The sequence below is a fragment of the Amblyomma americanum genome, chromosome 1 (assembly GCF_052857255.1).
Source record: "Amblyomma americanum isolate KBUSLIRL-KWMA chromosome 1, ASM5285725v1, whole genome shotgun sequence".
Lineage (NCBI taxonomy): Eukaryota > Metazoa > Arthropoda > Arachnida > Ixodida > Ixodidae > Amblyomma > Amblyomma americanum.
Window position 1 is genome coordinate 431,386,611 of NC_135497.1, and position 27,772 is coordinate 431,414,382.

General features: G+C 46.5%; 1 protein-coding gene across 16 annotated transcripts in view; it reads left to right on the top strand.

Annotated features, from left to right (window-relative positions):
* LOC144115879 (uncharacterized) overlaps positions 1–27,772 on the top strand; it is a 116,901-nt gene that overhangs the window by 27,461 nt on the left and 61,668 nt on the right. For all 16 annotated transcript variants that reach the window (XM_077650480.1, XM_077650479.1, XM_077650478.1 and 13 more), the window contains 4 exons: positions 4,785–4,822; positions 5,157–5,235; positions 16,092–16,177; positions 27,272–27,329. In XM_077650480.1, coding sequence (XP_077506606.1) covers positions 4,785–4,822; positions 5,157–5,235; positions 16,092–16,177; positions 27,272–27,329 — 261 coding nt within the window. The remainder of the gene's footprint in view (positions 1–4,784; positions 4,823–5,156; positions 5,236–16,091; positions 16,178–27,271; positions 27,330–27,772) is intronic.

The following is a 27,772-nucleotide window of genomic DNA, read 5'->3' on the forward strand; positions in this document are numbered from 1 at the left end:
GTGCCTTTAGGTGCCCTGCCTCTCCAGCATCAGCAAGAAAAGTTTCCTGCATGACAGCTTCCCCGCACAATTGCGAGAACTTGCGTGGAAGCTATCTTGTGAGCACACGCTTTCTTGCGTGGAAGCGTTTTATATTGTTTCTCTTTGTTCGACAGTGCCGTGCAGACACCCCTTAAGCGCCATTGCTCGGGGCCGCTGCGAAAGTTTGTGTCAATGGAAGCATGCTCGAAACAGTTCGTGTTAAGTGGATCTTTTTCTCCTTGAATCTTATGGGAAGCCAACCAAATGATTTCGCATTGTTCATCTTATCCGAGAATTCGTCTTAACTGAGTTCGTCTTAACGGGAGTGTGCTGTATCTAGTTGTGTTCTGTTTTCGACATCTGAACTGTGTCTATGGCATCACATGTAGTATGTGGTCACTTGAGGGACGCAAAAACGTAAAATATTCGCTGTATGTTTCCTTACTGTCATTCCCGCTCCTGGGGCAGGATGCACAAGAGTAGGAGCGATGTAAAATTACGAAGCTGCAATTACAGTGGAGTCCTTTTATAATGGCTGAAGTTGAAAGGAACGCTTGCTTATTAAAAACGAGGGGGGAGCTACTGTCAATATATGTACTAGGGCTACGGGGCTTCATTTCAGATAAAACTAACAAGCATGGCCGCACCACTCGGTTATAACGAACAAAGAGGGACTGTAAATGCGCCCCTGTAGTCGAAAAGGTGCACTTCCCTCCAGTGCAGTTGCGGAAATGCGTCTCCCAGTTTGTGTTGAAGAATATGCCCCCCCCCCCCCAAAAAAAAATTTAATGGCGGAATTGAAACTGCACTTAGCTGTCTGCCAAGGGCATCCCGACAGGCTACAAGTTGTTTAATTGCTGTGTGTGTGCTGGCTGGGCAAGCAGAAGCATGTGGTAAGTGTGATACAGTGGCAGCTCCGAAAGCGAAACTACAGCACACAGCTGGTGATCATCCGATGGCAGCAATTTGAGAAGTTTGAATAAGAGGCATGTCTTGCTGGCCCACTCGGTCACGTCGAGTGCGTCGCCTGTCCAATCGAAACTCCACCTTCAGCGCTGCTGCCGTGTGCAGAGACAGAGCGACAGACAGTCTGCATCGCACTAGTGTAGAGCAGTGGGGCAGTGCACTTCAATCAATGAAAACTTAAATCAGACAATAGCCGAGAGTTTTTTGATAAAGTGCTTGTTCCCACCTGATTTTTAGGTCTATGCGGCTCTACCTCTGCGCGAAGGTTGTTGCAAGAACTTATAGTAGCTGTGGTGAAGTGTCGCTTTATTTGGAGCCCAGTGAACTGCTCCAGCGCGTTACATACATACTGTACCTTTTGCGCGCACACGCACTGCGGGAGCTTCCCCACTGCATCCTTCCAACTTTGTCGTTGACTGGAGAAGAGCGTCCAGCCTAACACCAGCTACCATGAGCGCCTCAATCGCTATAGGTATTATTACGTCCCTAAAGGAACTCATCCGTAGCAGGGGTCTCAGACAGGAGCACATGACTTCGCCGGAGAACTTAAAAAGTGGCTTGATAAGGTCTGCTTAGAAGAAACAGATGTGCACAACATGCTTCCTTAAAGAAATAAACACCGCTTAAGTCCGACTGTATTTGTTGGCTGTATTAGGGCAAGTCCACTTATTGTGAACTTTGGATACAACAAATGGAATCCGCGTGATTGTCAGGATTGTTATAAGTGGGCTCGACTGTATATTATGGTTTTTATGCCTCACGGAGCCTTAACCACACGTGTGATGTAATATATGCACTTCAGCTGTTGAAACTAAAACCAAATCTGCGTCAGATAAAAAATTCAATTTTAGATTATTTACCGTACAGAAGCAAATTCCACATGGGGATCATTGTTAACTTACATCTTGTGCACCATTTTAAATAGAAAAATAAAGAAAGTTCTTAGTTTTCAGGCAGCTTTGTTTTTGGTAAATGAAAAACTAGGGGTTGTCTGTCGGCTTAATCATGTACATTTAAACAACTCTTATTAGTATCCCGACATACTTTAACACTGATTTTTGGAATATTGTGCATTGTTTAATCAGAACATGATAGCTTGAAGGCAAGTAAAAGTGTCTCAAGTGTGAATAAAGCAGGAAGGAAACAATTAGCAATTTACAATATGCAATTTGTTTCCTTTTAGCTTTATTCATACTTGATACACTTTTACTTGTTTTCATGTTGTCATGTTTTGTTGTAAGCATTACTCTGGGCCTGTGGCTGCTGTATTTTTTTTTCTGTAGTCACGAAATAGCTTCAGAGATAATACAGTACTCTTTGGACTAGTGTGTGGATATATAGGTGGTTAGGTCATGCTGCTGAAACCTGGCTTACCAAATAAAAGAGCTAATTGGTTCTGTATTTCTCCTAAAATATGCCATTTTCTGGGAAGTGCCTTTTTTGTATGGTAGTTCTGATGCATCCAGTTCGTTCTTCCTGGTATGCTGGAGGGTGGCGGAAGCGGTAGGGTTTTTTAAAAATTTCATTTTGTATTCATTCAGTGCTAGAAGCTTGTCCATGCATTCCTGTGTCATACTGTCTCCTACAATCATAATCACAAGCAATGGAAGTCTCCCGTAAAGTTACTGTTTTTTCTTTTGCAGTTAATATGTTGTTTGATAGCACGATCTTCTGGCAACTAAAGTTCATAATTTCACCAAATTCCAATTGTATGGTGTATTTAGCAAGACCAGCAGGTGGTGTGCTAACAAAGGAGCAGGCTGGGGGTATGAGGCATCAAGAGCAGAAGCCCACAGGCAGTCATCCACTGCGATAGCTTTTCTGCAGTGCATTGGTGTGAGGGGGCGAAGTGTCTAAAAGTGAGATGAATAAGAGAGGTCTAGCCTGCTTTTGCCTTTGCAATCGCCGGGCTTGTTCTGTTGTGAAGTTTATTTCATTTAAAGACTGTGTAAATATGGATAGAAGTCTGCAAGCTTTGGAGAAGAAGCTCTTGAAATCTGTCCCAAACAAACGCCGTCCAAAATTTTTAGGGAGTGGAAGTGTCAGCATTTGTACTTAATTCTCGAGTCACTAATCTTAGTGGCTTTGAATCGTGCATTTTTCTGGACGAAATGTTTTCTGTTGCATTTTTTTTAAACATAATAGTGAGGTTCCACTTATTAGATGTGTCTTTTTGATAGAGGCCTGAGAGATTAGCAGCGGAGAAAGGCAAGCAGTTTGTGAGCAGCAGTTTTTGAGATCTTGAAAAGCCTTTCCAGTGACTACTGCAAGGGGCTGAAAGTAAAATAATGTAGCATCGGGGGTGTGTTAGCTGCGATATTCTGAAAGCTCTTATGCCGTAATGAGTAGACACCGAATATTTAGATGAATGTTTTTTCTGTGGAATGGTGCGCAAGACTCTAGTATAAATGAGTCACAATGTGGAATTCACCTCTGCCAGCTGAAGGATGTTTAATTGATTTTTTTTTTCTTCTGGTGCCATTTTGGTTTCGGTTTTAACAGCCGAATGACTGCTGTGATGTAACAGACGATTTGAAGTCACATGAGTCATGCAAAAACTGCGGTATAATCATTGCTTGTTCATTTTTTTTTGTGATTCTAACTCTTGGGTAGGATTACGTAAGAGTTGGTGTTGATTAAAATGAAAGCAGTGACCATACTGCAGGGTTTTGTATGCCTCATGTGACCTCAAATCATCTGATAAGTCACAACCACTGTTTGACTGCTGAAACCAAAACAGCATGAGAGAAAAATTAAATTCTAAATTATTTGCCACTTGCTGGTGTAGTCTATGCAGCTATCCACATTTTCTGATATGCTGCAGATCATTCCAAAGAAAGAACACAGAACTAAAATTTTGAACCTCTACTCCTTTAAGTTCTTCCTGTTCTGAATGAAGCAGTGAAGCAAGCATATTGTGGCAGAAAGTATTACATAGTTTGTGCTGACTGATGTTAAACTTTTTAAAAGATGTTTAATTTTGACTAACTGGTACTACTGGTTTACCTGAGAATTGTTTCCAGAGAATAAATGAGCCAGTTCACTAACTCACTTCATTATGGAATGCTTTCCTGTGGTAGCCTTTGCAAACCAGCCACGGGGATTTGTGCATAAAGACAGGCATAAAATGGGTCAGGGCCACATTTTGATGCAGGCAAAATGATGTCAATACTCATTAAATATCCCCAGGTGGTTGAAATTATCCTGAAGCCTTCCACTACAGCACCTCTTTCTCTCTTTCTTCTTTCACTCCCTCCTTCCTCCCTTCCTTTGGTGTGGTTTGGCTGCCCACAGATGGGAGACAGTTACTGTGGCATTTCCTTTCCTCAAAAACCAATTTTTTTTTTTCCAAATTTTGTACTGGAATAGTGCATTTTTAATTTAAATTCTGCTATAGTATGCGTGGTGCCATTCCTTGGACACTCAGCATTTTCACCGGGCTTGAAAAAAAAAGTGAATAAATGTAGCTGAACAGAGATGTTATCATGGGTCTGTGCTCTGATGCATCCCTCTTTGATCACAAGGCGTGTGACAGTACAACAAGGCCTTCAGGTTTTCCCGGGATATGTCATCTTTTTGCCCATTGTGTAGAAGTAGTGTCTAGGTAGTACAGCTCAGGCAACAATTTGTTCTAATCGTCAGAAAAACTGATTTGTATTTGCTTGATGTACTAGTGAGTTGCGGTGGCTGCATTGCTCGCTATCGTTGTAATTGTTTGTCCCTAGATATTTTTATCCATCTTGACATAAATACTGGCTGAGGCCCACACTTAGCTGCTGTTTCTTTTTTTCTTGCAGAGTGCACTAATGGGAACCCATCTAGCATCATCACCAGAGTGAGTAGTAGTCAATGGGGGTTTTGCTTTGTCCACTGTGGCTCATCTATATAAGGCTTGACTAAACTTGAGTGCCATTCTTAGTGACCCATGCTTGCAAAACTTTAGTACTTTAGTACTTGTTAAATCCTACCAGATATAGGGCTCTGCGAAGTAGAGAAATGCCAGCTCTTAAATTTTTTGCCCAATTTTCTAGCACCGAATGCTGATAACAGCTACTTACTGTATAATCAAAGAAGAACTGTGGTAGCAACTGTGGTAGCACTTGGTGTATGGTTGTGTGTTTCTTCTCTTTCATGAAATTTTTTTATAAAAATGGCAACTCTGTGAGCAGGTGCAGTGATGATGAGTGGCTGAAGCCCAGCAGTACCAAGCAGTGCAGGCCATTCAAGCGGCAGCCACTTTTAGTCAAGGTGAGTGGTGCCTGATCTTTCCTATCTTATCTTGTGCTTTTCCAAGGCTTCCAGAACCTGTTGCTATTTGCACTGTCTGTTTTGCCCGGCCAAATCTTGTTTGACTCTTTGAGACTTTTTAATTCTTCAGCAATGTTAAGTGCACTGCATAAGGTTACTGGAATACTTAATCTGCACGTAAGGTTACTGGAGTACTTAATCTGCACATAGGGGCTAATTGGCTCATCAACCTGCCATTGATTCTCTGTGCAGTGATGCCAAATGCATGTGTGCGGGCCACCCTCTTTCCCTCAGCGCACGTCTGGCTGACACGATGGGAATACTGCATGTTGTGCCTGCATTTATGCTCCCTTCCAGAAAATTTTGCTTTGAAGGCTGGCATATTTCGTTGATATTTTAGCGCTCTAATAGGTATAGCGCTGTTTGGAGGCTCTGTTTTTCTCGCCTGTTACTTACTACAGCTATATTTTAGGCAGGTTTTAGCAACTAGTGCTGCTTTCATTCAGTTTTGCTTGTTTACTGCTTCCGTAGCAGCCTCACTTTGTGTGTGTGGAGGAGATAGTATAGTAGAATCACTGTTATGTCTGGTTAGCCAGAAAGTGCCATATGTGTCTTTAACACTTTCCTGCCCATGGGAAAAGTAGTGGTTATTGGGTGGTATAGGAAATATTTTTGTTCCTTCAACAAAACATGCTTGATACTCAAGGAAATAGTATCATTGTTGAGAAGAGGAAATTGTCTTTTTAATGGTGTTAGTCTCAGTGAACATGTTTATTGGAGAAAATATTTAAAAAACAAAATTGCACAAAAATTTCAAACAATACTGGACAAAATATACAAAAACATCAACATTTCTTTATACACACAAAATATAAAAAAATTTCAGTATATACATTTTGTTGAGGATACATCTGTATGATGTTTCACAAAATTGCAGCTTTCTATGTCCAGAACTTATTGAGCGGGAAAAAAAACGTTAGACATGGTGCGCGTCATGCCAACGGGCAAAACAGTTTCTCGACGTAGTGAAACAAATTGGTAGCACAGGTCTCACAGAAGACATTTGTTTTCTGTTCAACTTTTCTGTCTTCGTAGCACAGCTTACAGTTCCTATAACGCTCCATTTTTTTTGGCTTGTGCTGAAGACCTTGGGGTGCACCGCCTGGTGGAACAACTAGAGGAACGGCGGGGTCTACAGAATGTCTCTCATCAAGTCCCAGCAGCTGCTCAATCAGTTCTAGTCGGAAGGCGAACTGGTCGAAGCGCGAGATTCTTGACAGTTCTGCCACCTCTGGATGCTGTCAGCGGTGCTCATCAAATAGTATAAAACTGTTCACTACAGCGATGTCTATACAATGGAAGAACAGGGTCTTCCACCAGCGCACGCACTTCATGAGGACGTTGTAGGAACCGATAAGCTCGTCCGATTTGTCGACTCCCAGCATGCCCACATTATAGTCGTCTATGAGTTGCGGCTTTCTGATTGAGACTTCGGTCCATTTGTTCTCAACTTTTTTTCTTCGTTTCGCAAGAACATAGTCGTTTGCTGTGTGCGTTGTCGACATCATGTGGACAACCCGCTTATCCTTCCATTGCAGATACAACACGTCCTTGTCCCGCAGCCATTGAACATCTCCTCTTCCTGCTTTTTTTTCCCATTTTGTGTCCTTTTGATCGCTGGGAAAACCACAGCGATCTTTTCGGGTTGTTCCGCAAGCTAGTGTCTTGAATTCCAGTAGACGGATGAACTAAGATGTTGATGTGTAAAAGTTGTCCAAAAAAATTAAGTATCCCTGATCAAGGTAGTTCTCACACAGCCGCGTCACAACATCAAATGCCAAACCACGTGCACTGGGCGCTTCTCACTTTCCAGCATATACATTGAATTGAACCGTGTAGCCAGTTTTTGAATCAGCCAGAACCCACAATTTATACCCCCATTTTTTTACTTTATCCCTCATATTCTGCCGAATTCCAGAACAACCTTTCGACTTCAACATCCTCTCGTCAACGGACAGGTACCGATGCGGCTCAAAAAACTGCGGAGACGAAATGTTAATGTGTTTTATCAGAGAAGATACGCGGTGAAGCTTCCCGTGGGTTGCAGCAGTGGTCTTCTCTGGGTCCGTCACGCTCAAGAATGCCAGTAATGCCTTGAATCGCCTTCTCGGCATCACTTTCGGTGGTACAAGGCCTGCGAACAATCTCCCCGTGTTCCAATATGAGTGCAGACGTGGGACTTGCACGATACCCATGTAGATTAGCAGTCCGATGAACTTCTGCATTTTATCCGGAGTTACTTCTCTCCAGGACCCATCTCTCTCGCCGTAAGTTGGTTTTTCAAGAATATGCATCCAGGCATATTTATTTGTATTGTCGCATATCTCTCAGATGATTTCACCAGTGAAAAAAGAAGAAAGAAATCAACGGCTCTGGATAACCGCCTAGCGCCACTCCGGAGCGCGATGCCGAGGTCGAGGCCTGGCCGTCGTGCAGGAGAAAACACGACACTCTGCGCAGCTGCCGGCAAATGGTCCCTCCCAAAAGACGTTGCCACCCTGCAGATAAGAAATCTGACCTTCAGCACACGGAGGATATCTACAGATCAGCGTGGGAGCGCAGCGAAACGATTCGGAGAAACCGAAACTTACCGACGGATGCCTGTGGACGTACCAGGCTGGATCGACACACTTTCACTTTCAGTGCTAAAATCCGACGATCCGAAGTTGTCCTCCGAGTCGCTGCTGCTTTCATTTTCAAAAACATCGCTCGCAGATGCATCGGGATCGATGGAAGCGCGCTGTTTGCGCAGAGCAGAAGCGCGTGATGTTGACGCCATCACGGACACAACGAAGGAGCGTCACCCGACTTCGGAGCGTCGTTTCAAACCCCCGCGCGGCGAAAACGTGAAACAAAAAACTGAAACTGAAAGAATAGTTCCTTTATTACGTACTAGATGGCGCAGCATGTCCGTAAACGCTTCGAAAGCACGTAAATACGAACTTGCAGCCATCGAAAGCGGGCTATCGATGGGCATAGGCGTGGGCAGGAAAGTGTTAACCATCCAAAAAAGGATTTGGTACTTATCACTCATTTGCATTCAGCTCTGTGCTTCTAGTTGATTCATGTGCGTCGTGCAAAATTTACTTCTACCTGCACTGTCATGTATAAGTTCAAACAAGCCAAATTATTCCGGAGCCCTCCACTGCAGCATCCCTCATAGCCCATGTGTCACTGTGAGATGTTAAACTCCTTGTGCAGCCTTTGTCAAAAGCTTAGAACCTAGGGGGTTCAGGAGATTTTTATCACTAAGGATGCATAGCAAATATCACGGTGTGGTTCAGAAGAAACAAAAAAGTGATGTCTACTGAGGTTTTGTTTTTTTTACAGTCGCCGACCGATTTTTCGGACTCGAAGGGACCTGAAAAATGGTCCGAATAATGAACAGTCCGAAAAATATGTAAAGTGCAAAAAAATCACTTTATTGAGATGAAATCGGCTTAAAAATGTCACTGATTTTACCTCGCGGAAAATTTCTCTTGTTGGCGACGATTTGCGCCTCTATTTGCGCCAAAGTTGTGCTTTCACTGTACACGCTAGACAGCAAGGTCACGGCATTTAGTTGAATACTTCCCACACTTCTTTGACGGACCCGGCGGCACCGGTGGGGCCATGTTGTCCACAACCCGAGTGTGCACTACAACGCTCGTTAAACACACGCAAAGACAAGGCATTTTTCGTTCAAAGCGGTGGAACTGCTGGACGCAATCGCAAAACAGCGAACGGATGTAACTTCGTGAAGACTGAGCATCACTCGGCCGACACGGTCAGAGAAACACAAGTGACAAAATGGCGAATGGCGAACGTATGAGACCCGCCGCGACGGCTCAGTGGTTAAGGCGCTCGGCTACTGATCCAGAGTACCCGGGTTTGAACCCGACCACGGTGGCCGCGTTTCGATGGAGGCGAAACACAAAGGCGCCCGTGTGCTGTGCGATGTCAGTGCACGTTAAAGATCCCCAGGTGGTTGAAATTATTTCTTTCTTCCTTCTTTCTCTCAGTCCCTCCTTTATCCTTTCCCTTAATGCGCGGTTCAGGTGTCCGCTGAGATGTGAGATAGCTACTGCACATGTGAGACAGCTGCTGCACAATTTCTTTCCCCCAACAACAAATTTTCAACGTATGGGACACGCGATAACTGCCTGCGACAATGCTGGCGACAAAAGCAAGTTGACGGCGATGACAATCCGGCTGCCACCTCGAAGTTTCAGAGATCGCAGGAACCTCTACTGGCAAAAATTAGGTACCAAAAGTATGTCAAGCCAATCCAACTGCAGTGTAAATCCACCTCAATCCAAGATGCCGTCTTGTGCCGGCAAAAAGCCGATATGATGGCCAATTTTGGCCCGCAGGCCACTGAAATTAGTGCGAAAAATCGAACTTTCGGACTTCTGAAGTGCTAAATATTCGTCACGAATATGTATGCGCTTCGATGGGGTGAGTAACGATGCCTCATTGTGGTCCGAAATATCCTACAAGTCCGAATTATTGGAGTCCGAATTACCCGTCGGCTACTGTATCTGGTTCTGGTCTGTCTGCTATATTTAACTGTTTCTGGTGAGGAGGATGCATGTTAGAATTGGAGAAGTTCAGCGAATGGTTCATCATTGGTGCATTTGCAATGTGCAGCACCATACCAGAAAGCTTCCATTCTGAATATGCTGTGACACAAAGGAGGTGACTCAAAAGCATGACACTTTTTGGCAATACTGAAGACATGTGCCTTGTGATTTGTGCTTTGGATTCCTTGCTGCACTTTTGGCTCTGAAGGTTTACCTTCCAGGATCTCATGCCCCTTAAGTAATATTTGGGCTCATTAAAGGGGGATGAGGGGATCAGAGCAAGCTTTTTATTTTTTGACTTAGAGTGATGAACTTTGGCAGACCGGCTTGAAATAGCATCAAACAGAAAGCTACAAAATTTCACAATGATATCTTCAGTAGTTTTTATTTATTATTGTTTATATGTTGGTCACATGTTGCTTGCTCGTGGAAAGCATGGTGTAACAGCAAAATGGGCTATGGGTCTGTAAATGTTTTTAATAGTTACTAAGAAGTGTGGTCTAAATCAAGATTCTCTTAATTTCTTTTTAAATTTCTATGCTATTTTTCTAAACGACATAGTATGCACCTTTTCTTTATGTTTAGAATGTATCAAGCTCCACTTATTGTGTAATAAAAAATGGTGAGCCTAAACGGTAAATTTGAGACTGTCTTGACGTAAAGCACATTTCAGCAATTACAACAAAACAAACTGGATTAAAATATCCGTGCTCCCATTGCCATGTTATGCTTTCCACGAGCATGGTGATAAGCTCAAAACAAACTTTTGAGAAAGCAAGCCTAAAAGTTGTAAACTAGCACGCACTATCTACCGTATTTACGCGCATAGTTTGCGCCCTCGCATAATTTGTGCACCCTTAACTTATCACCCGGGTTTACAAAAAAAAAAAACATTTTTTACTCGCATATTTTACGCACTGCGCTGTGCTAGACCACCATCATGCACGCGGGCTCTACCCTATGGCTCTACCCAGTAGCATTCGGCTATTCCGCGTGTTTGTTCGGAAGGCTTTTTGAATCTTTTGTGCACTGGGCATTCATGGCGGTGTCAGAGGCTGCTGTCACAATCGCGGCGGCACCAGCGGCATCGCCACTCGGAACGGCCAGCAGCGCTTCCGGGGAGGATCAGCAGCTGATAGAAGAGCCAACACCGCTGTTTGTTTGGCTGATGCATGTGACTCGACTGCCGGCTACGCTTTTCTTGGTGGCTCTGACTGCTTGTGTTTGGTTGTTCGGTCGTGTCTTGCAATGGGATATCACAACTATACGCCAAGTTTCAAACTGCTTGTCAGTGCATTATCACGCTGCGGAGCGGCGAAGCCAGCAAGAATAACCGCGTGCACGCAAGTTTGCCCATAGACGACAATCGTTGTGTCGGCAAACTTGTGCGCACGTGGCTATTCTCGCTGGCTTCGCAGCTCCGCGCTGTGATAAGGCTCTGACAAGCAGTTTGGTCAACGCTCGCACGGTACTGTTAAAGAATTGAGTGGTGTGATAATTGATTTATTGATTCGCGCTTGCTATCCCAGACGAAGTTGCCAAAGCAAACTTACGGAATCCGTAACTACCGAACAATTGGCTGCGCCGCAAGCGATGACGCTGCTTTAGCGTCTTATTCAGCTTCGTGCATGCACCTTCATGCCATCCCGCAAGGGGGGGGTGGGGGGGATGCGCGGCTTTTCATTTAGAGTGAACTTTTTTTCGCGGGGCGGCCAGCGTGGGGTGCAGGTCCGGGTGCCTATGTATACAAACAACATACACTATACCTATATTGTACGTTATGACCTTTGTGGAGTTTTTTAAGTCGCGCTTGCAAAATCCCTGCGTAATTTGCGCACCCCCTTCTTCGAGCCCTAATTTCTGAATAAAAAGTGCGCAAATTATGCGCATAAATATGGTATTTGTAGATGCTCACAAATATATTTATTTAGACAACTTAGTGTTTATTTTTGGGTGAAAGATTTCAGTGCAGCATAGAAAGAATGTTGTTGATACCAAAAAGTGTACTTTTCAAAAATGGACTTTTTTCACGATTTTTGCGATCTGATCCCCACGTCCTCCCTTAAAATCTATCAAGGAAACCATTTCTCGTTAGCTGAACACAGCTCTAGTTAAAGAAAACTTGAGGCTGTTTGAATAAAAGACATAGTCCATTCTGGTGGGCTGTTTGGAGCGACAGGCTTTAGCTGTTCTTGTATGCTTTCAATCAGTGTTGAGAATGACAACATATTGGGTTGCGTTTTTGCTGCTGGTCTGTGAAGTTTTCTCTTTGCACTTGCTTAGTACCAGCCACTACTTGTGGTCTATTGCACAGATTTTAAAAATTTCATACAAACTGAAAGTTGGAGACTGTGTATATTAGGCATTTGTCTGTGGTTTAACACTAGTGGTGGGATAAACTACGACCGTCTTCATCAGACAGCACGTTATTTGTGTGCACATATTTTTTTAGGCACAATCCAAAGTGGTACATTTATCTCGTACCTACTTGTGTTGTCTGAACTGTGTTGCAATTTTCTGGATAAATTGAAGCTAAGAACCGTACTAGGTAGTAGCCCAGACTAGGAAGCTAAAGTCGCGAAGGCGTATAAGGAGGGTGTACTCGTAGAGATAGACAGAAGGCAAGGGCTAGATGTGCAGCTAGTGCTTTACTAGGGAAATGACAAGCTGGAGGAAGAAATAAGATCTCAAGCGCCGTATGTGCTTGCTCAGCAGAGTTTACTCTGCTCCATTAAACCAGAGTGGAGCAATCATTGGAGCAGTGGTTTGTCTGTGCGTACTTGCATTATCCATTGCTTCATTTTCTTTCCCTTACCAGCTTAGTGTGGTGGCGGCAGGTGTCAGATGCTGTCCACCAATGGCACTTATTGCTGCACAACACGTTGGGACAAGAAACGTGCAGATTTTTTATTCTTTCTTATATATGGTGGTGTCTTGTAGTGGTGACAGTAGACAGATGAGAAGAGGGACAAGCAGGTCTCGAAGCTATGTGTTTACTTGAGTGAACTTGTAGAAGCTCAGGGGCCACAATAGTGACACGTGCTCATGGTAACCATCAGGATCAAAATGGCCGAGCCTGTTGACCACGTTTTATACAATGATCTGCCACCCCTACATGGTTGTGAGCCTTTGGCACAATCTAATAGCGTCTAAAGGACCATATACCAAATTACTCGCTGTATGTTGTGGGGTTGACATGGGGAGATAAATACTTCTCCCCACTCAATCGCGGCTGACACGGTTCAAAGCCGCCCGGACCCCACCCCGTGATCGCGTACGCTACCGAGCGCACGCCGACCACGGCGGGCCTTGCTCTGGGGGAACAAAGGAACGACACATTGGCTGACACAAACAGGCATTTATTGCTACAGAAACAATAACGCCAGCTAGCAACAAGGTACGCTAATGAATCGAGGACGTCCGACTCACCAGCAAGGTTCCGAGCGAATGTTCGCCCGCGCTAGGGCAAGGGATATAAACTCCGCAGGCCGGACGGGACGAGTACGGGAGCCTGTCTCCCCGTCGCTTCTTCGCCCCGTCGGCGAAGAGCGGAGCCCCCGAGCGACGCGTCCGCTTAGGGTGATTATCCCGGCCCAAGAGACCCCATCTCCCGCGGGCAGGCTTCAGCAGTCTCCCGCGCCGCGACGCTGGCGCCCTCTCTTGCCAGTTAATGTAACTGACAAGGAAATCCGCTCAGCCTCGAGGAGAGACCGCCGCTGCACGGTGCCTCGCGGGAAAGCAAACTCAGGGGGCTGCAGGGCAGGTCCCCACATCCCCCCAACCTTAAATAGACCCACGCGCCTGAAAGTACATGCTATGGAGGAGTCTCCTGGTCTTCATGTCTTTGAGGCACGTCTTGCAGCGGAGGTCACGCCGACAGCGTCCACGCAGACTTCCGCGGTATTCCGAAGGCGGCGTGAAGGTCTCCGCAAGGACGACTCGTATGGCCCGCGGACTACCGTGTCCGCAGGCCCGCGAATCGAAGGCCGGTGGGAAAACTGCAGGCCAGGATCCTGCAGTAGTCGCCAGGGCAGCAGCAGCCGGAGGTGACTGCTGACTGGTCTCGCCACAGCTGCCCCGGATGGATGCGGCGAACAGGATACAGGCCGCTCCGTCGCAGCAGGTGGCAGCGAGACGATGTGCACCGGTCAGCAAGCCTGGGTGGCTCCACCGGATCTGCAAAATTGTCGAAACGCTCTCGGCGTGCCTTTAACGTAGGTCACGGGAGGGGAAACGGCATCCGCAAGGGCCTCGTGGCACAATGCCTAACTTGCTAGCAAAACGTGTCGGCGGCTGTGCAAACGCAAAGTTCGAGTGAACAAAGCCCTTTCTTGAGTTGAACGAGACTGCTCAGTTCGTGCGAGGTTACAAAAAAAACGGACGGGCAGCAAAGTGCGCCCCCTCTCAACGTCACGGTCCGGTGGTCATGTCTCTTTTAATGTGGTGCAGGCAGCTCCGAAAAGCCTCAGGCCTAACGACCACTCCGACAACGACCGTGACCACAACAAAGACCCGAAACGGGTTTTGTGCGCGCAGCCGCGAGGAGACATCAGCTTTGTGGGGTGGTCCTACCCCGCTCACTGCACGAAGCAGCTTCTGAGCGGTCGGCGCCCACCGTATCGGACGGTGTCGGAGCGCCCGGTGCCGAGCTGCAATACCAGCGAGCTCGTAGCGGCACCCGTGGCCCCAGGCCACCCGGCTCCCGGAGCCGCGACTCCCAGAGTCGAAAAAGAGATAGTAGAGAAAATATATACAGAAACTCGGACCACCCACGCGGCTTCCGTACTCACTCGCTTCGGGCTCGGCGACTCCGCGGGCGCTAGGCCTCGAACTCCCTCGATGCGGACCAAGTCATTCTCACGAAGAAACTCCAGGGAAAAAAAATGTGCTGAGCATGTCGAAAAGTTCAAACATGCTGCAGCGCAATACACCTCGCACTCAAGAAAGCATGCCGCAGGTCCTAGCGATCAAAATTCACTCTAGGCCTAGCACTTGTCAAGTCCGGACAAAGAGCGTTCCTCGAACCGAACCGACAGTCGTCCAATGTTCCAAGAGCAGGCCCCACGTTGGGCGCCAGATGTGGGGTTGACTTGGGGAGATAAGTACGTTCTCCCCACTCAATCGCGGCTGACACGGTTCAAAGCCGCCCGGACCCCACCCCGTGATCGCGTACGCTACCGAGCGCTCGCCGACCACGGCGGGCCTTGCTCTGAGGGAACAAAGGAACGACACATTGGCTGACACAAACAGGCATTTATTGCTACAGAAACAATAACGCCAGCTAGCAACAAGGTACGCTAATGAATCGAGGACGTCCGACTCACCAGCAAGGTTCCGAGCGAATGTTCGCCCGCGCTAGGGCAAGGGATATAAACTCCGCAGGCCGGACGGGACGAGTACGGGAGCCTGTCTCCCTGTCGCTTCTTCGCCCCGCCGGCGAAGAGCGCAGCCGCGAGCGACGCGTCCGATCGCGGCGATTATCCCGGCCCAAGAGACCCCCATCTCCCGCGGGCAGGCTTCAGCAGTCTCCCCCGCAGCGACGCTGGCGCCCTCTCTTGCCAGTTAATGTAACTGACAAGGGAATCCGCTCAGCCTCGAGGGGGAGACCGCCGCTGCACGGTGCCTCGCGGGAAAGCAAACTCAGGGGGCTGCAGGGCAGGTCCCCACAATGTGGAGAACAAAGGTGTGTTTGCGGCATTGATCTTAGCACACTATTTAAAAGGTAAACAAAGCTTGCAGGAGCATTTTGTGCAAAGTCTAATATTGATCAAGTAAATTTTCTAGCCGCTGACATTGAATCAGCAACAAAAGATGATAAAGTGAAGCATGTGTCTTAGACTGCAACTGCCTTGGTACAGTTCTTGGAGAGTGTTACTTATGGCTGCAGATGTCTGCAGTGTGAGGAGATGAGTTTTATTTTAGAAGCATGCAGTTATTGCATGTATGCTGAGCTACCAGTGCTTAACATGCCTTCAGAGCTGAATATAGGCCTCTCAGCTTCTAGGGTTATTGCTTGGCAGAACTGTTCCTTTGTCGGAGGCTAGAAAACTGCAGTGATAGTGAGGCAAGTCTTCAGGGTGGGGGCTCACAGTTGGCCCAAAATGGAGCAAAGCTCTGTGAAGTTGCTCATGGTTTGTGGCATTACTTGTACATTTTCTGCATTATGTGCGTGCCTCTCACTTTTTGACTGTCAGACAGTGACTGAACTCAGAGCTGATGGGTTGGTTGTTACAGGTGCCAACACGGCGAGTGTACTGCATGGATTATCATCTGAATTTTGAGTTTAAACCAGATGATGAGCCAGCACTGGTGGATATGAGGTGAGTTGCGGATGTAGACATGGCTGCACCTAGTTTTCATGGAGTATTTACTTTTCTTATGTGTGCTTAGTGGTGAGAGCTTAGTGTTTTCTGGTTCTCCGATGTTGTATTGAGAGCCCTCTGCAATCGGACATCAGAAAAGAAGGGGAATATGTAATAAGTCTTGAGTTGAGCTAGTTGCTACATTTTTATTTGTTAGAAAACAACAGTGCTACAATGCAGTCTGGGTGAAGTGCTCCTTGGAACTGCAGCTAAACTTTCTGTTCGGAAGGTTACACTGTATATACACAACACAAGGCAAAGAAAACACCCACAAAACCAGAGATCCAGTTAGTTGCAGGTTGCATGAAATGTTGCTAATGGAAAAGGGCTTAGTTCAGGGGTCCCACACATTCGCGGCTGCTCGCCGTTTGGCACACTATTTGCACCGTTGCTATAAGACTCTTTTTTTGATAGAAAAGCAAGCTTTAGCTCATCAGAAAAATGTATTTACGTTTTATTGGTATGGGTTGTTAATAGCAATCATTGTTGGTGAGAGCAGAGTGAACGGAGTGATTGAAGCAATACTTTTGTTCGACTTGCCTGCTTGCATGCAGTGTTTTGGAAGAACTACTGCACCTAAAAGAGGGCTGCTTCTACGGCATTTAAATGACATGTTAATCTCTGTACTTTATTATTGATTTTTGGCTGCAGTGGATAGTTTAGAATTAGCTATCTAAAAAAGACCAAAAATGACAAAAATGAGGCAATTAGAGGCTTAATAGCTTCCTGTCTAATTGACAACACATGCATATTTGGCACATGTGTGGCATATGCATATTTTGTTAAATGTGCAAAATTTCTGTGAGCTGCACTCAGTGGTTCTTTAGTTTCCGTTGTTCCACACATGTGCTAAGTATGCATGTCTTTTGTCAATTAGCCAGGAAGCTATTCAGCCTTTAACACTCCTCATTTTTGTCATTGCCGAGAAGCAGACGACTGTGGGCATGCAATTGGTTTGGGAGCTCTACGATGACTTGAAGCTTTGGAATCCCGGAGACATTGCCGTGTCATACGACGGTTACTGGATGAAGTACGGCCACTCGTTGCACATTGACGTCGGCATGGTCCTCAAGCTGTTCACGGGGCTAGTTCTTGATTTTGTTGTACTCAGCAATTTCTGCGCTGGTTGTGAGCATGGACCAAAGGAAGATGATCCGACTGATATGACTGAGGCCAGACGTGGACGACGAACGATGAAAGTTTATTGAAAAGCGCTGCAGGAATATATAGGCCCGAGCTGCGTGATAACGCAGCATGGAATCATGCCTTGCAAGACCGTGATGACTTCAAAACACAGCGTCACACTATCCCATTTCTTCCCCCCCACCCCCGCAGGCTCTACTTAAAGATCTCTTGTCTGAACCTATCTGATTGCTTGCACAAACGAGCACTTCTACAAAGCGGTGGTTCTTCCCCCGCAATAGATGGCGTCGGCTCCCATGCTGGCAGCTGCCCTGGGCTTTGCTGCAGTGACAGGTCTGCACTAGCAGAGGTTGGCACTGCGTCATGCACTAGGGGAGGTCTAGAGGAGGTTGGTTGGGGGGTGGTCGGATTCCTTTCCTCTGGCACTTGAGCTGATTGGGCCCCCTCATTACGCTGGGCACCGCTGAGAGGAGACCATCCATTTGGTGCTTCTGTTCCTAATGGTCACTCTGAGGCTGCCGCAGGATCAGCATATTATGGCCGTAGATGGTCAGCGTGGTTGAATCGAAGATGCTCCTGCACTTTCACAATGTACGTCACAGCACTCACAACTTGGTGCACCACACCTTCCTCTCAAGAGGCATGTTTCCAGTGCACTGTCTACACGTACACACACGACTCAAAGTCAGGTTCCCCTTTGTGGCCTTAGCAACATCCGCAGCATATAACTGCAGGCTCTCGAACACTGCTAAGCATTCTTCTGCTACATCAGTTGCGTTCTAAGCCTGCTGTAATCTGGAGAGCGCGTCCACTACTTCCAGGTTCTTGCCTTTGCGATACTTAAGCCAATAATTGTAAGCAGCAAGCAGCATGGCCCAAAGCTGCATGCGCACTGCGACCAGAGTAGGCGTCGGTTTGTCCTGGCCAAGAATGCCCAGCAATGGCTGATGGTCAGTGTAAAGTGTGAATTCTCTGCCGTATAAGTACCAATGGAATTTCTTCAACCCAAAAACCAAAGCCAAGGCCCCACGCTCACATTGCGGGTACTTCTTTCCTGCAGCTGTCAGCGTTCGAGAGGCAAAAGCTATGGGACGTTTGCTGCCGTCTGCTGTCTCATGAAAAATAGCAGTTCCCAGGCCATAAGATGAGGCATCGCAAAGCATGCCGATCGGCTTATTGACGTCGTAGAATGTCAACACTTCGCCACTTGTGAGCAGTTTTTTGGTCGAGCGAAAAGAGTCGCTGCATTCTTTAGACCATGACCACTTTTGGTCCTTCCTTAGAAGCTGGTAAAGTGGCTGTGCTACTGTGGCCACGCTATTCAAAAACTTTGAATAAAAATTCAACATCCCCAGTTACGCCTTCAGTTCGGAAACTGAACTTGGCGCCGGCGCTTCCAGAATTGCCTTTACTTTGACATCTGTAGGGTAAATGCCCTCCACCGTTACTTCGAGCCTTGGAAAAAATGTCACTTGTCAACATTCAATGTGATGATGTAGGCACACAACCGCTGCAAGACACGCCCAAGTGTCTTTTGGCAGTTGTCCATGTCCAAGCCTGCTACAATGACGCCATCAATGTAGGATCCAACTCTCAGAATGCCCTTCAACACTTCATCCATCAAGGCTTGGAAAATGGCCGGAGTGCTAGCCACCCCACACGGAAGGCGTTGAAATTCGAAAAGCCCCAAACTAGTGTTAATAATCAAAAGCGGTCTGGCTTCTTGAGCGAGTAGCACTTGCTGGTAGGCAGCAGACAGGTTGAGCACACAAAAAACCTTTCCACCTGCTAGTGTTGAATACAAGTCCTCCAGTCTTGGTAGCGGATAGTGTTCGGTCTTTGACACTGGTTTTACTGTAAATTTATAATCTCCGCATAACCCCGTAACCCCAGGCTACCATCTTTCTTCTGGACCACTACGACTGGCATTGCGCAGTCACTGTGCGGATCTTGCCGAAGCATGCCCGTCTCTACCATTTGGCCGAGTTGTTTTTCTACTCTTTCACGCAGCGTGAAAAGAACCAACCGTGTGCGCCTGAAAACTGGAGCAGCATTTTGTTTCAGCACCATCTTCGCCTCAAAATTTCGCACTGCGCCCAGCGTGTTCGAGAATACTGAAGGAAATTTTTCACGCAGTGCTTCAGTGCAGCTTCCGCCCAAAATCTGGCCTATCTGCCACCGCTTCAGCTGAAGGCGTTCAAGCCAGTTGCGACCTAACAGCGACCTAACAGTGCTGGTTGCCGCCTCCTGTTAACGCGTGTTACGAAAACTGGCAGATTCATGCTCCGATTGCCATACACGACTGATACCTAACACTGGCCTTTCGAAGACAACTGCTCCCCCGTGTAGGTGCGCATTGACATGCTAGTGGGCACACATGTCACGTGCGGAAAACAGAATTGTACACACTCTCTGGAACAGTTGAAACAGCCGCGCCGGTGTCGATTTGCATTTTCAATGGCTTGCCTTCCACTTCAACGCACACTTCGTAACTTGATTCAGTCAAGGTTTTAAAATGGTACACGTCTATCTCTTGTTCTCCTCGTCCTCACTACCATCCACTGTATCCAGGCGCCTTGCCTTTGGGCACATTTTCTGCAAGTGACCGATTTTTAAACACTTATGGCACTTAAAATTTTTGTACCAGCACTGCTCTGATTCGTGTTTCCTGCCACATCTTTCACAAGACACTTTCACTGGCACTTGGTCAGGATTCGACTTCGGCAGTCTTTCTTTCCTTGCGCTCTTGCTCTTAGCCTGCAAGGAATGCAACGATGTTTGCTTCTATCGCTTACATTACAGTGGCATCCTTTTGCTGCCAACTCTCGGTCCAATGCAATTTTGCATGCCCCCTCAAACGTTAATTTCTCGGCAGCGAACAATGCGCGCTGGCTTTCCTCACTCCGCCAGCCTGCAACTAACCTGTCCCATAACACATCTTGCAAGAATGTGCTAAAGTCGCACTTCCTAGCCAAGTGTTTTAGTTCAACAATAAATTTTTCCACACCTTCATGCTCTAGTGGTACGCGGTGATTAAACTCGCAACGTTCGGCAATCAGAGAGCTTTTTGGACAGATATGGGTTTGAAGCAGTCACTTTACCTCAGCGTACATTTACTCAGCGGGCGTTTTCGGAACACGCAGACTTTTCAACACCTCATAAGCTTCCGTGCCAATAAAAGTAAAAAATGGAGACAATTTTTTTCCTTCAGCGATTTTTTCCCTTCAACAAAAAGTTCACAACGTTCCACTTATGACTCGAAGCACAGGGTTTTAGCATCAAACTCTGCTATCTTTCCGTAAGAAGTCATTTACAGTACTCACCACGCACTGCGTCTGTCTTCCCTCCGTCGGCACTTCCTTTGGGCTTCAGTCGACGCTTTCGTTTGCTGTCATGCTCCTGGGAACAGGTACAGCTCAGTTGACAGTCAAGCGCTCGATGATTGTGCCGGGTGCACTGGCTGGTCATCTTTGCGGTGAACGTTGCTTCCGCAGTGCCGAGGCGGCCCCATGCGTGGCCGAAGTGCCTCGTCACCAGATGATATGACTGACCCCAGACGTGGACGACGAACAAAGAAAGTTTATTGAAATGCACTGCTGGAATATACAGGCCCGAGCGGCGTGATAACGCAGCACGGAATCATGGTTCGCAAGAGCGTGAGGACGTCAGAACACAGCGTCACGCTATCACACTGACGTACAAGGCTTGGAAGGAGAGCCACTCCTGCCAAAAAAAACCACTAAGAAGGCCAGTGAAATGGAAGTGGAAGCCGCCCTCATCCTTTTCCAGGGGTCACTGCAACGACAGAACCTAAGGTACACCACCCTACTCTCAGATGGTGGCAGCCACGCTTTCTTTCCACTGCAGGGAGCCAGAGTGTATGGGTGTATTCTGGTGGAAAAAGAAGACTGTACCAACCATGTGCAAAAACGGATGGGCACAAGCTTGCAAAACCTCTTCACAAAACTTAAGGTACCTGGATTGAAGAGCCTTGGTGGTGAAGTCAAACTAACCGCTGACCTAGTTGCAAAGCTAACTCAGTATTATGGCTGGGCCCTGAATACTCACAAAGGTGATGTGCAGGGCATGAAGAAAGCAGTGATGGCCACTTATCACACAACATCAAATGACTTGGTGTCACACCATAGCCATTGCCCAGCAGGACTGAGCTCATGGTGCCACCAAGATGCAGCAAGCCCCAAAGCCGAGACGGCTCCTAAGCACCACTACAGTCTGCCTCCATATCTCTGTGAGGCTGTGCTGCCCATTTATAAGAGGCTTTTTGAGTGGTGCCAAAGAGGCAGTACTCAGAACAGCAACGAGTCCCTTCACTCTATGATATGGGCATTGGCTCCGAAGGAACAGCATGCTTCACTGTTGACTCTACAAGCTGCAGTGGGGGAGGCTGTGATGAGATTAAGTGCTGGCTGCAAGAGGACGTCCGCAGCAATACTGAAAGAGCTGCATCTCATCCCTGGAATACCAAGCACAAAGCGCATTGCGGAGAAAGACCGCTGCCGAGGAGTGGCATCTGCAAAGAAGAGCAAGACCACTTTGGACATGCAGCATGCTTTCAAAAAGCACCATTTGGGTGACCATTTGGGTGGCCATAGCCACACAGGATGAAAAATATGGCACTATTTTTTCTGCATTTTTGATTAAAAGTGAGTTTATTTCTTTTTTCTCATTTTCTCAAAACATTCATTTTTGACTTCTTGCTAATTTGCGGAAGCGATATAATTTTTGTTGTGGCATATAGCTAAGAGTGCAAAGCACACAGTGTTAGGAACCGATTTTGGAATTAAGGTTTTAAAATTTAGCAGTTCTGCTCTAGACCAGACAATAGGGTACAGCCCAGACCATTTGTAACGTGACCGCATTATGTGCGGATTTTTGTGACGACCGCTTCGCTTCCCATAGAGTTCAATGTATTGGCGTACCACTTAATACGTGGAAGTGCTAACCAGAGACCGCATATAGTGCGGTTTCTGGAAAGCCTAACGGCCCGTGTACCGGCACGGACCCTTGGGTACCGGCGGGCGCGAGGAGCATGCTTCCAAGATTGCGCAAGAAGGGGGCTACACGCAAAGCAGACGTTTTTCCTCTCACTCTCCGATGCGGTTTTGTTGTGCACACTGATTAGACAAAACTTGAAAGCACATGATGGCACAGCCAGACAGGCATGCTGGAGTGGCGGCGGCAGCAGCAAGTGCATGGCATCACGCTGCAAGCGCTGCTTACTGAATGCACATGCGGCGGCATCTTGTCACTCCTGAGCCTATGAGCGAGATATGTGTCATTGCGTGTAGCGAAAAGTTGACAACGTAGACAAGTCAGCTGACAATGTGAGCAAGTCTACCAGACTGGGCCATTTTCAGTTCCGATGGCATCTGCTCCTATGAAAGCCAGGAAACGGCAAGCTCTCAAAACCAAGCAGAGCGTTGTGAGGGACATCGAGAGCGGTTCGAAAAAGGCTAGGGTGGCAAAGAAGTATGGTGTCGCCGACGCTACTGTGTCCGCCATTTGAAAGAACAGCGACAAGTTGCGACAACAGCTGCAGGAAGACGACTCCGCGTCGCTTGCAAAGAAGCAGATTCATGCGTCAGAGTACGGGGATGTCGCCACTTTGTTTGAATGGTTTCGCGAGGTCCGGACTCTGTGCGTTCCTGTGAGTGGCTCGATATTGCAAACGAGGCCAGGTGCCTTGCAAAAATTTTGGGCCATGATGGTTTCAACCCACTGAACAGTTAGATTCAGTGTTTCAAGGACCGGCATGAGATAAGCTCCTCGTCGTCGTCGCCGACCCTGACGGCATTGTGTGTGAAGTAGCTGCCGCAGATGAACACATAGTGGCAGTAGTGCGCAGTCGCTATGAGCCTCTATCCGAGGATGAGCCCGACGAAGTGAGTGAGAGTGCAGCAGAAGTTTCGTGCAAAGACGGGCTCGACTGTTGCAACAAACTGTGCCTCTACTGCGCTCAGAGAAACCTCAGCGAGCAAGCGCTCAAGTGCTTCACTGTTTTTGGAGATGAAGCCATTAGCAACGCACTTTATTCGCAGCTTCGATAAAAAGATCAAATAAACTTCTTTGTTGCCTGTGATTGCAGTGTTGTGTGTCTGATGCGTTGTCAGGTGCACTTTGAAGGATAGGCTGGCCACTCTGAACATGCGAATGCATGGAAAAGCTTCATTTTGGTTACAGTGCAGTACCGCTTATAATGCGGATTTTCCCGACTCCCGCGGTATGCATTATAAGCGGTCTATGCTGTACCTACATTTGGAATAGTGAACATTGTATTGCTGTAGCATCGCTGTTTTTTGTTACATCAAAAAAGTACTCCTAACATTGTATTCCTTATGCTTTCTTGTACCTAGCCATATATTGATATCAATTGCTGTAGTGCGGATAGTTTTTCATTGTTTCTGTAAATTATGAACCATTAATCTCATTTATCTTTGTAACTAATTGGCTTATTGAAAACAAAAAACTAGTTATTTGAAATCAGTGCAAGAAACTGAATAGGAATAGTAAATTTCATCAAATTTGGTCAGAAAATAAAAAAAATGGCTTTAATAGCCATGTCCCCCCTTACTATGCATACTTTTTCTAGACCAGTGGGAACTGGAATACGTTGCAGACACCCACCCTAGCACACCATTTGAGTGCTCTGGTGCGTGGAGAACTCTACGTTAGCTTCAGCATGGCCTTTGTCATTGCATAGGCTAAGTTAGTTTTATTTCACTTTAATGGTGAAAGGGATGCCTTGCTGTTCATTAGGGGTCAGTGCCCTGATGTTTTCAGTCATGCCTGCTGGCTTTGATGCATTCAAAGTCTTTTTGATGTGTGTCCTTGGCTGATTGGCTTGCCAATACCAAGTTGAAACCTCTTCCTGCCTATGTCACTGGTGGAGGTGTGGATGGTCTGATGGGCGATATCTGCAGCTGCTGATAGCATGCTGCGGCAGGCGTGAGACCTGCCAAGGTAGCGCTAATTGCAAGAAGAAAGGCAGCGAGGCAGCCCGCGACATATGCAGTGCAGGTTTTGGAAGTGTGAAAGGCCATGTTGCACACCAGGCATACCTTGTTGCATTGTTTACAACAAGGAGAAGTCTAATGGCGGCATTGGGAACAGGGAATGCAGAGTGGAGTCTGTGGTTCTTATGTATCATCTCATCTCTTTGCTGGTGGAATGCATTTCTACAAGCACGAACTGCCAGCTGCAGTAAGGCACGCACTTCAAGGCCCATCTTTTAATTCTCTATCTAGAAACTTTGGCTCATTGTATCCATAGCACAGTAGATCCATATAATTAATGTGCTCTGCTTACACAAGCTTCATCGCGCGACACAGCGCTGGCGGGCCATCAACCTCATCAGGTGTGACAAAAAGTTTTGAGATAGTTGGTAAACCTGGCTTGGTTTGGAAGCTGCGCTCTTAAAAAGACAGTTTTCCCCCCTTCCTACTCGCTGTGAACCTGCCCCTTACGTACATATACTACTTCAAGTTGAGAGCTACCTTATCGTAATTATTGCAAAGCAGTTGTGAAAGTTCATAAAGCAGGAAATCATATTTTGCTTTCCAGATTTACTGATTCTGGTGCCCCGCACGACTCAAAGAGGAAAACTGCTGGATAGCTGGCAAACATTGCTTTCGCAAGCAGAAGAAGTGTTAATGGAGTATTTTTTAATGCTCGCGAAATTTTAAATGTAATTGGGCATTCTTAAAACCATGCATACAAAAAGTTTGACTAGATTATAAAATGTATGAATAAATAAATGAATAAATCTGCGCATAGTCTTGAGTTCCTTCCATCATATCGGTGAAGGGGGATCTATCAATCAACATCTTTTGTTGGGGTATGATCATGTTAGTCTGTTAAAAAAAATATGCTTGAATTAGGCTAAGAAGGAAATAGATCTGCCAGTTCATTTTGCATTAGGGGTGTGCAAATATTCGAAATTTCGACTACGAATCGAATATGTTTCATATTCGGTTCATATTCATATTCGAGAAATTATATTCGTGAATTTCCGAATATTCGAAAATTCCCGAGTACTCGGCAGCGATCGTATACCGCGCCGACTTTTGTATATTTGATTGTAGCAAAAGCGCAATATCTGGTCAAATTATCTGAATATGAGTTTAAAGTTCCACGAAAACAATATAAAGGCCCTGTTCTCTTTCTTCTCCATCGTTTATCGCGTGGACCGATCGCATTCCGATGCCGCTAGGTTTGACCTTGTGCGCAATTCCGCAAGTGAGCTTTCCCACATACCACACGTGCTGCGAACAACAGGGGGGACGACCCGCTTCTAACAATTGCAACGCGAAAGCGCGTTTATTTTTTTTATCCTTCCGTAATACGTTATCTAATTAATGCCCACCCCATGGCATTCGTTCTGTCACCTTAACTCTCTGAGCGTGACCACCGCCATCTTGTTTTGGTCAACCACGCTATGCGGGAAAGCCTACTTGAGGAATTTCGCGTGAGGCTCGGGCGAGTCGAGGTGTCACAACAGGGCAAGCGATCCTGTAAAAATCCCGCATATTGCATGGTGCACTGTAACCCATGCACCTCTTAAGTGGGCCTAACGGCAGGCGTGACAGCGTTCGGAGGGCCCCTGTCACTAGGGAAAAAAAATTAACCTGGCCGCATAGTTTTGGTTTCTAAGCTTGGCCACTCGCCCGTTGCAATGGAAACTGTTGGCCCGCGCATTCGCCACTAGTCCAATCTCAGCACCGTGCCGCTTTCAGACGCTGACTGACACGTCGCTCGTCATTTTTTTTCCTTCTTTAGAAGCAGTCTCACCATTCCGACTTCAATGCGCGTTCCCATCTGGCTTACGTTCGCGATGTCTTCCAGCACGCCGAAACTCTGTGCTCGTCACGGGATTACAGGAGTTTGCACGATAGAGCCGCCTCATAAGGCCGCAAGGAATTTTATAAATCGACCTTCAAATAACCTGGGCATTTCTGTCGGTTCTTTGAATTCCGAATTAATGAGGTTTTACTAGCCATCATGTTATTTTTGTTTCCAGTCTTGTCATGTTATGGATTGCATTTTGCCTGACCACATTACGGGTTGGATACTGTTATGCAGTTCAATTAAGTAGTATACATTTTTGCGCACATCATGTTTTTTTTTTTATACGGTGCTCAGGCAGTCCAGTTTTGTTTATTTCAGTTGCAAAGGCCATACAATATTTTGAAAAAAATATGAGCAACAATTTTTGCTTGTTTATCTTTTCTGAATTTATTTTTTGTGCTGACCAGGTTTTCGATATTCGAAGCCATTTTTTCTTCATATTCGTATTCGATTCGTATTCGAAAATTTCAATATTCGCACACCCCTATTTTGCATCACTGGCATTGTGCAGTTGGGATGTTCTAGTCATAAATCCAATATTGGTGTGAACAGTTAAATGATTCCTAGGCGAGGGGGGCTGCCCCCCTAGCTGGAGAAACGTTGGGGGTGCAATCGCTCCCACTGCCCCCTCTCTATCGGACCTCACTTCAAAGTTTCTGCCCTGGTCACGCCTAATCACAGGGGAAAAAGAGCACTTTGATTACCCAGACCATTGTGTACACCTTTCCAGCCTGTGGTACGCCATGCTGCTGTCTGGGCTGCTTTTTTCACCTGGCACTGCTACGAAGCGCTCCCTGAATGTTGTCTTATTGTTCGTTAATCCACTGTGTACCCCTGCTGCATGCACAATAGCTTGGCAGTGCCAGGTGCAAAAAGCAGTCTAGCCAGCAATATGGCGGCGCCCAGGTTGGAAAGGTCTGTTAGGCCAACTATCAAAACGAACCAGTGTTGTGCAGTGAGGTTCACCCAGCACTGTCATCTGAGTTAAGTTTTGTGCATAAATCCATCATTTGCTGTGTGCTTATGTTATCCTTCTTCTTGCAGACTCTTGCGCCTCAACAGTGGTACAAAGCACCTGCCCAGCCCCAATCCTGTGTCTAATGTGAGTGCCATAATGCTGACCCAAACACTGTGTTCCCCCCCTCTGAGGGCCATTTCATGTTCGTTGTGTTATGGCGCCATTGACCCAAGCACAGCAGAGCCATGTGGGGTGCTTTTAGCTGTGTCTGAGGAAAAGGGGGCCGTGGTGGCTTGGTTTGTCAGGTGCGAGGACTAGTGTTGTGTGGATATACAGACGTTTTGAATATATAATTAATGCTAACACAGTATTCGACTTTTGCTTTGAAGGAAATATAGCGGTGTTTGCAAACCTCTAGTGCAGTGTAATCCGATACGAATCTGAGTTGTTGCAGAAAATATTCGTATCCATCATTCGCATCATACAAAATAAACAAACTCCGTATACGTTGGCATGGGAAATGCATTCACACAGATCTGTTTATGGCTGACAGGATTTATTTACAGCTGCGCCGCCACTCACCACTC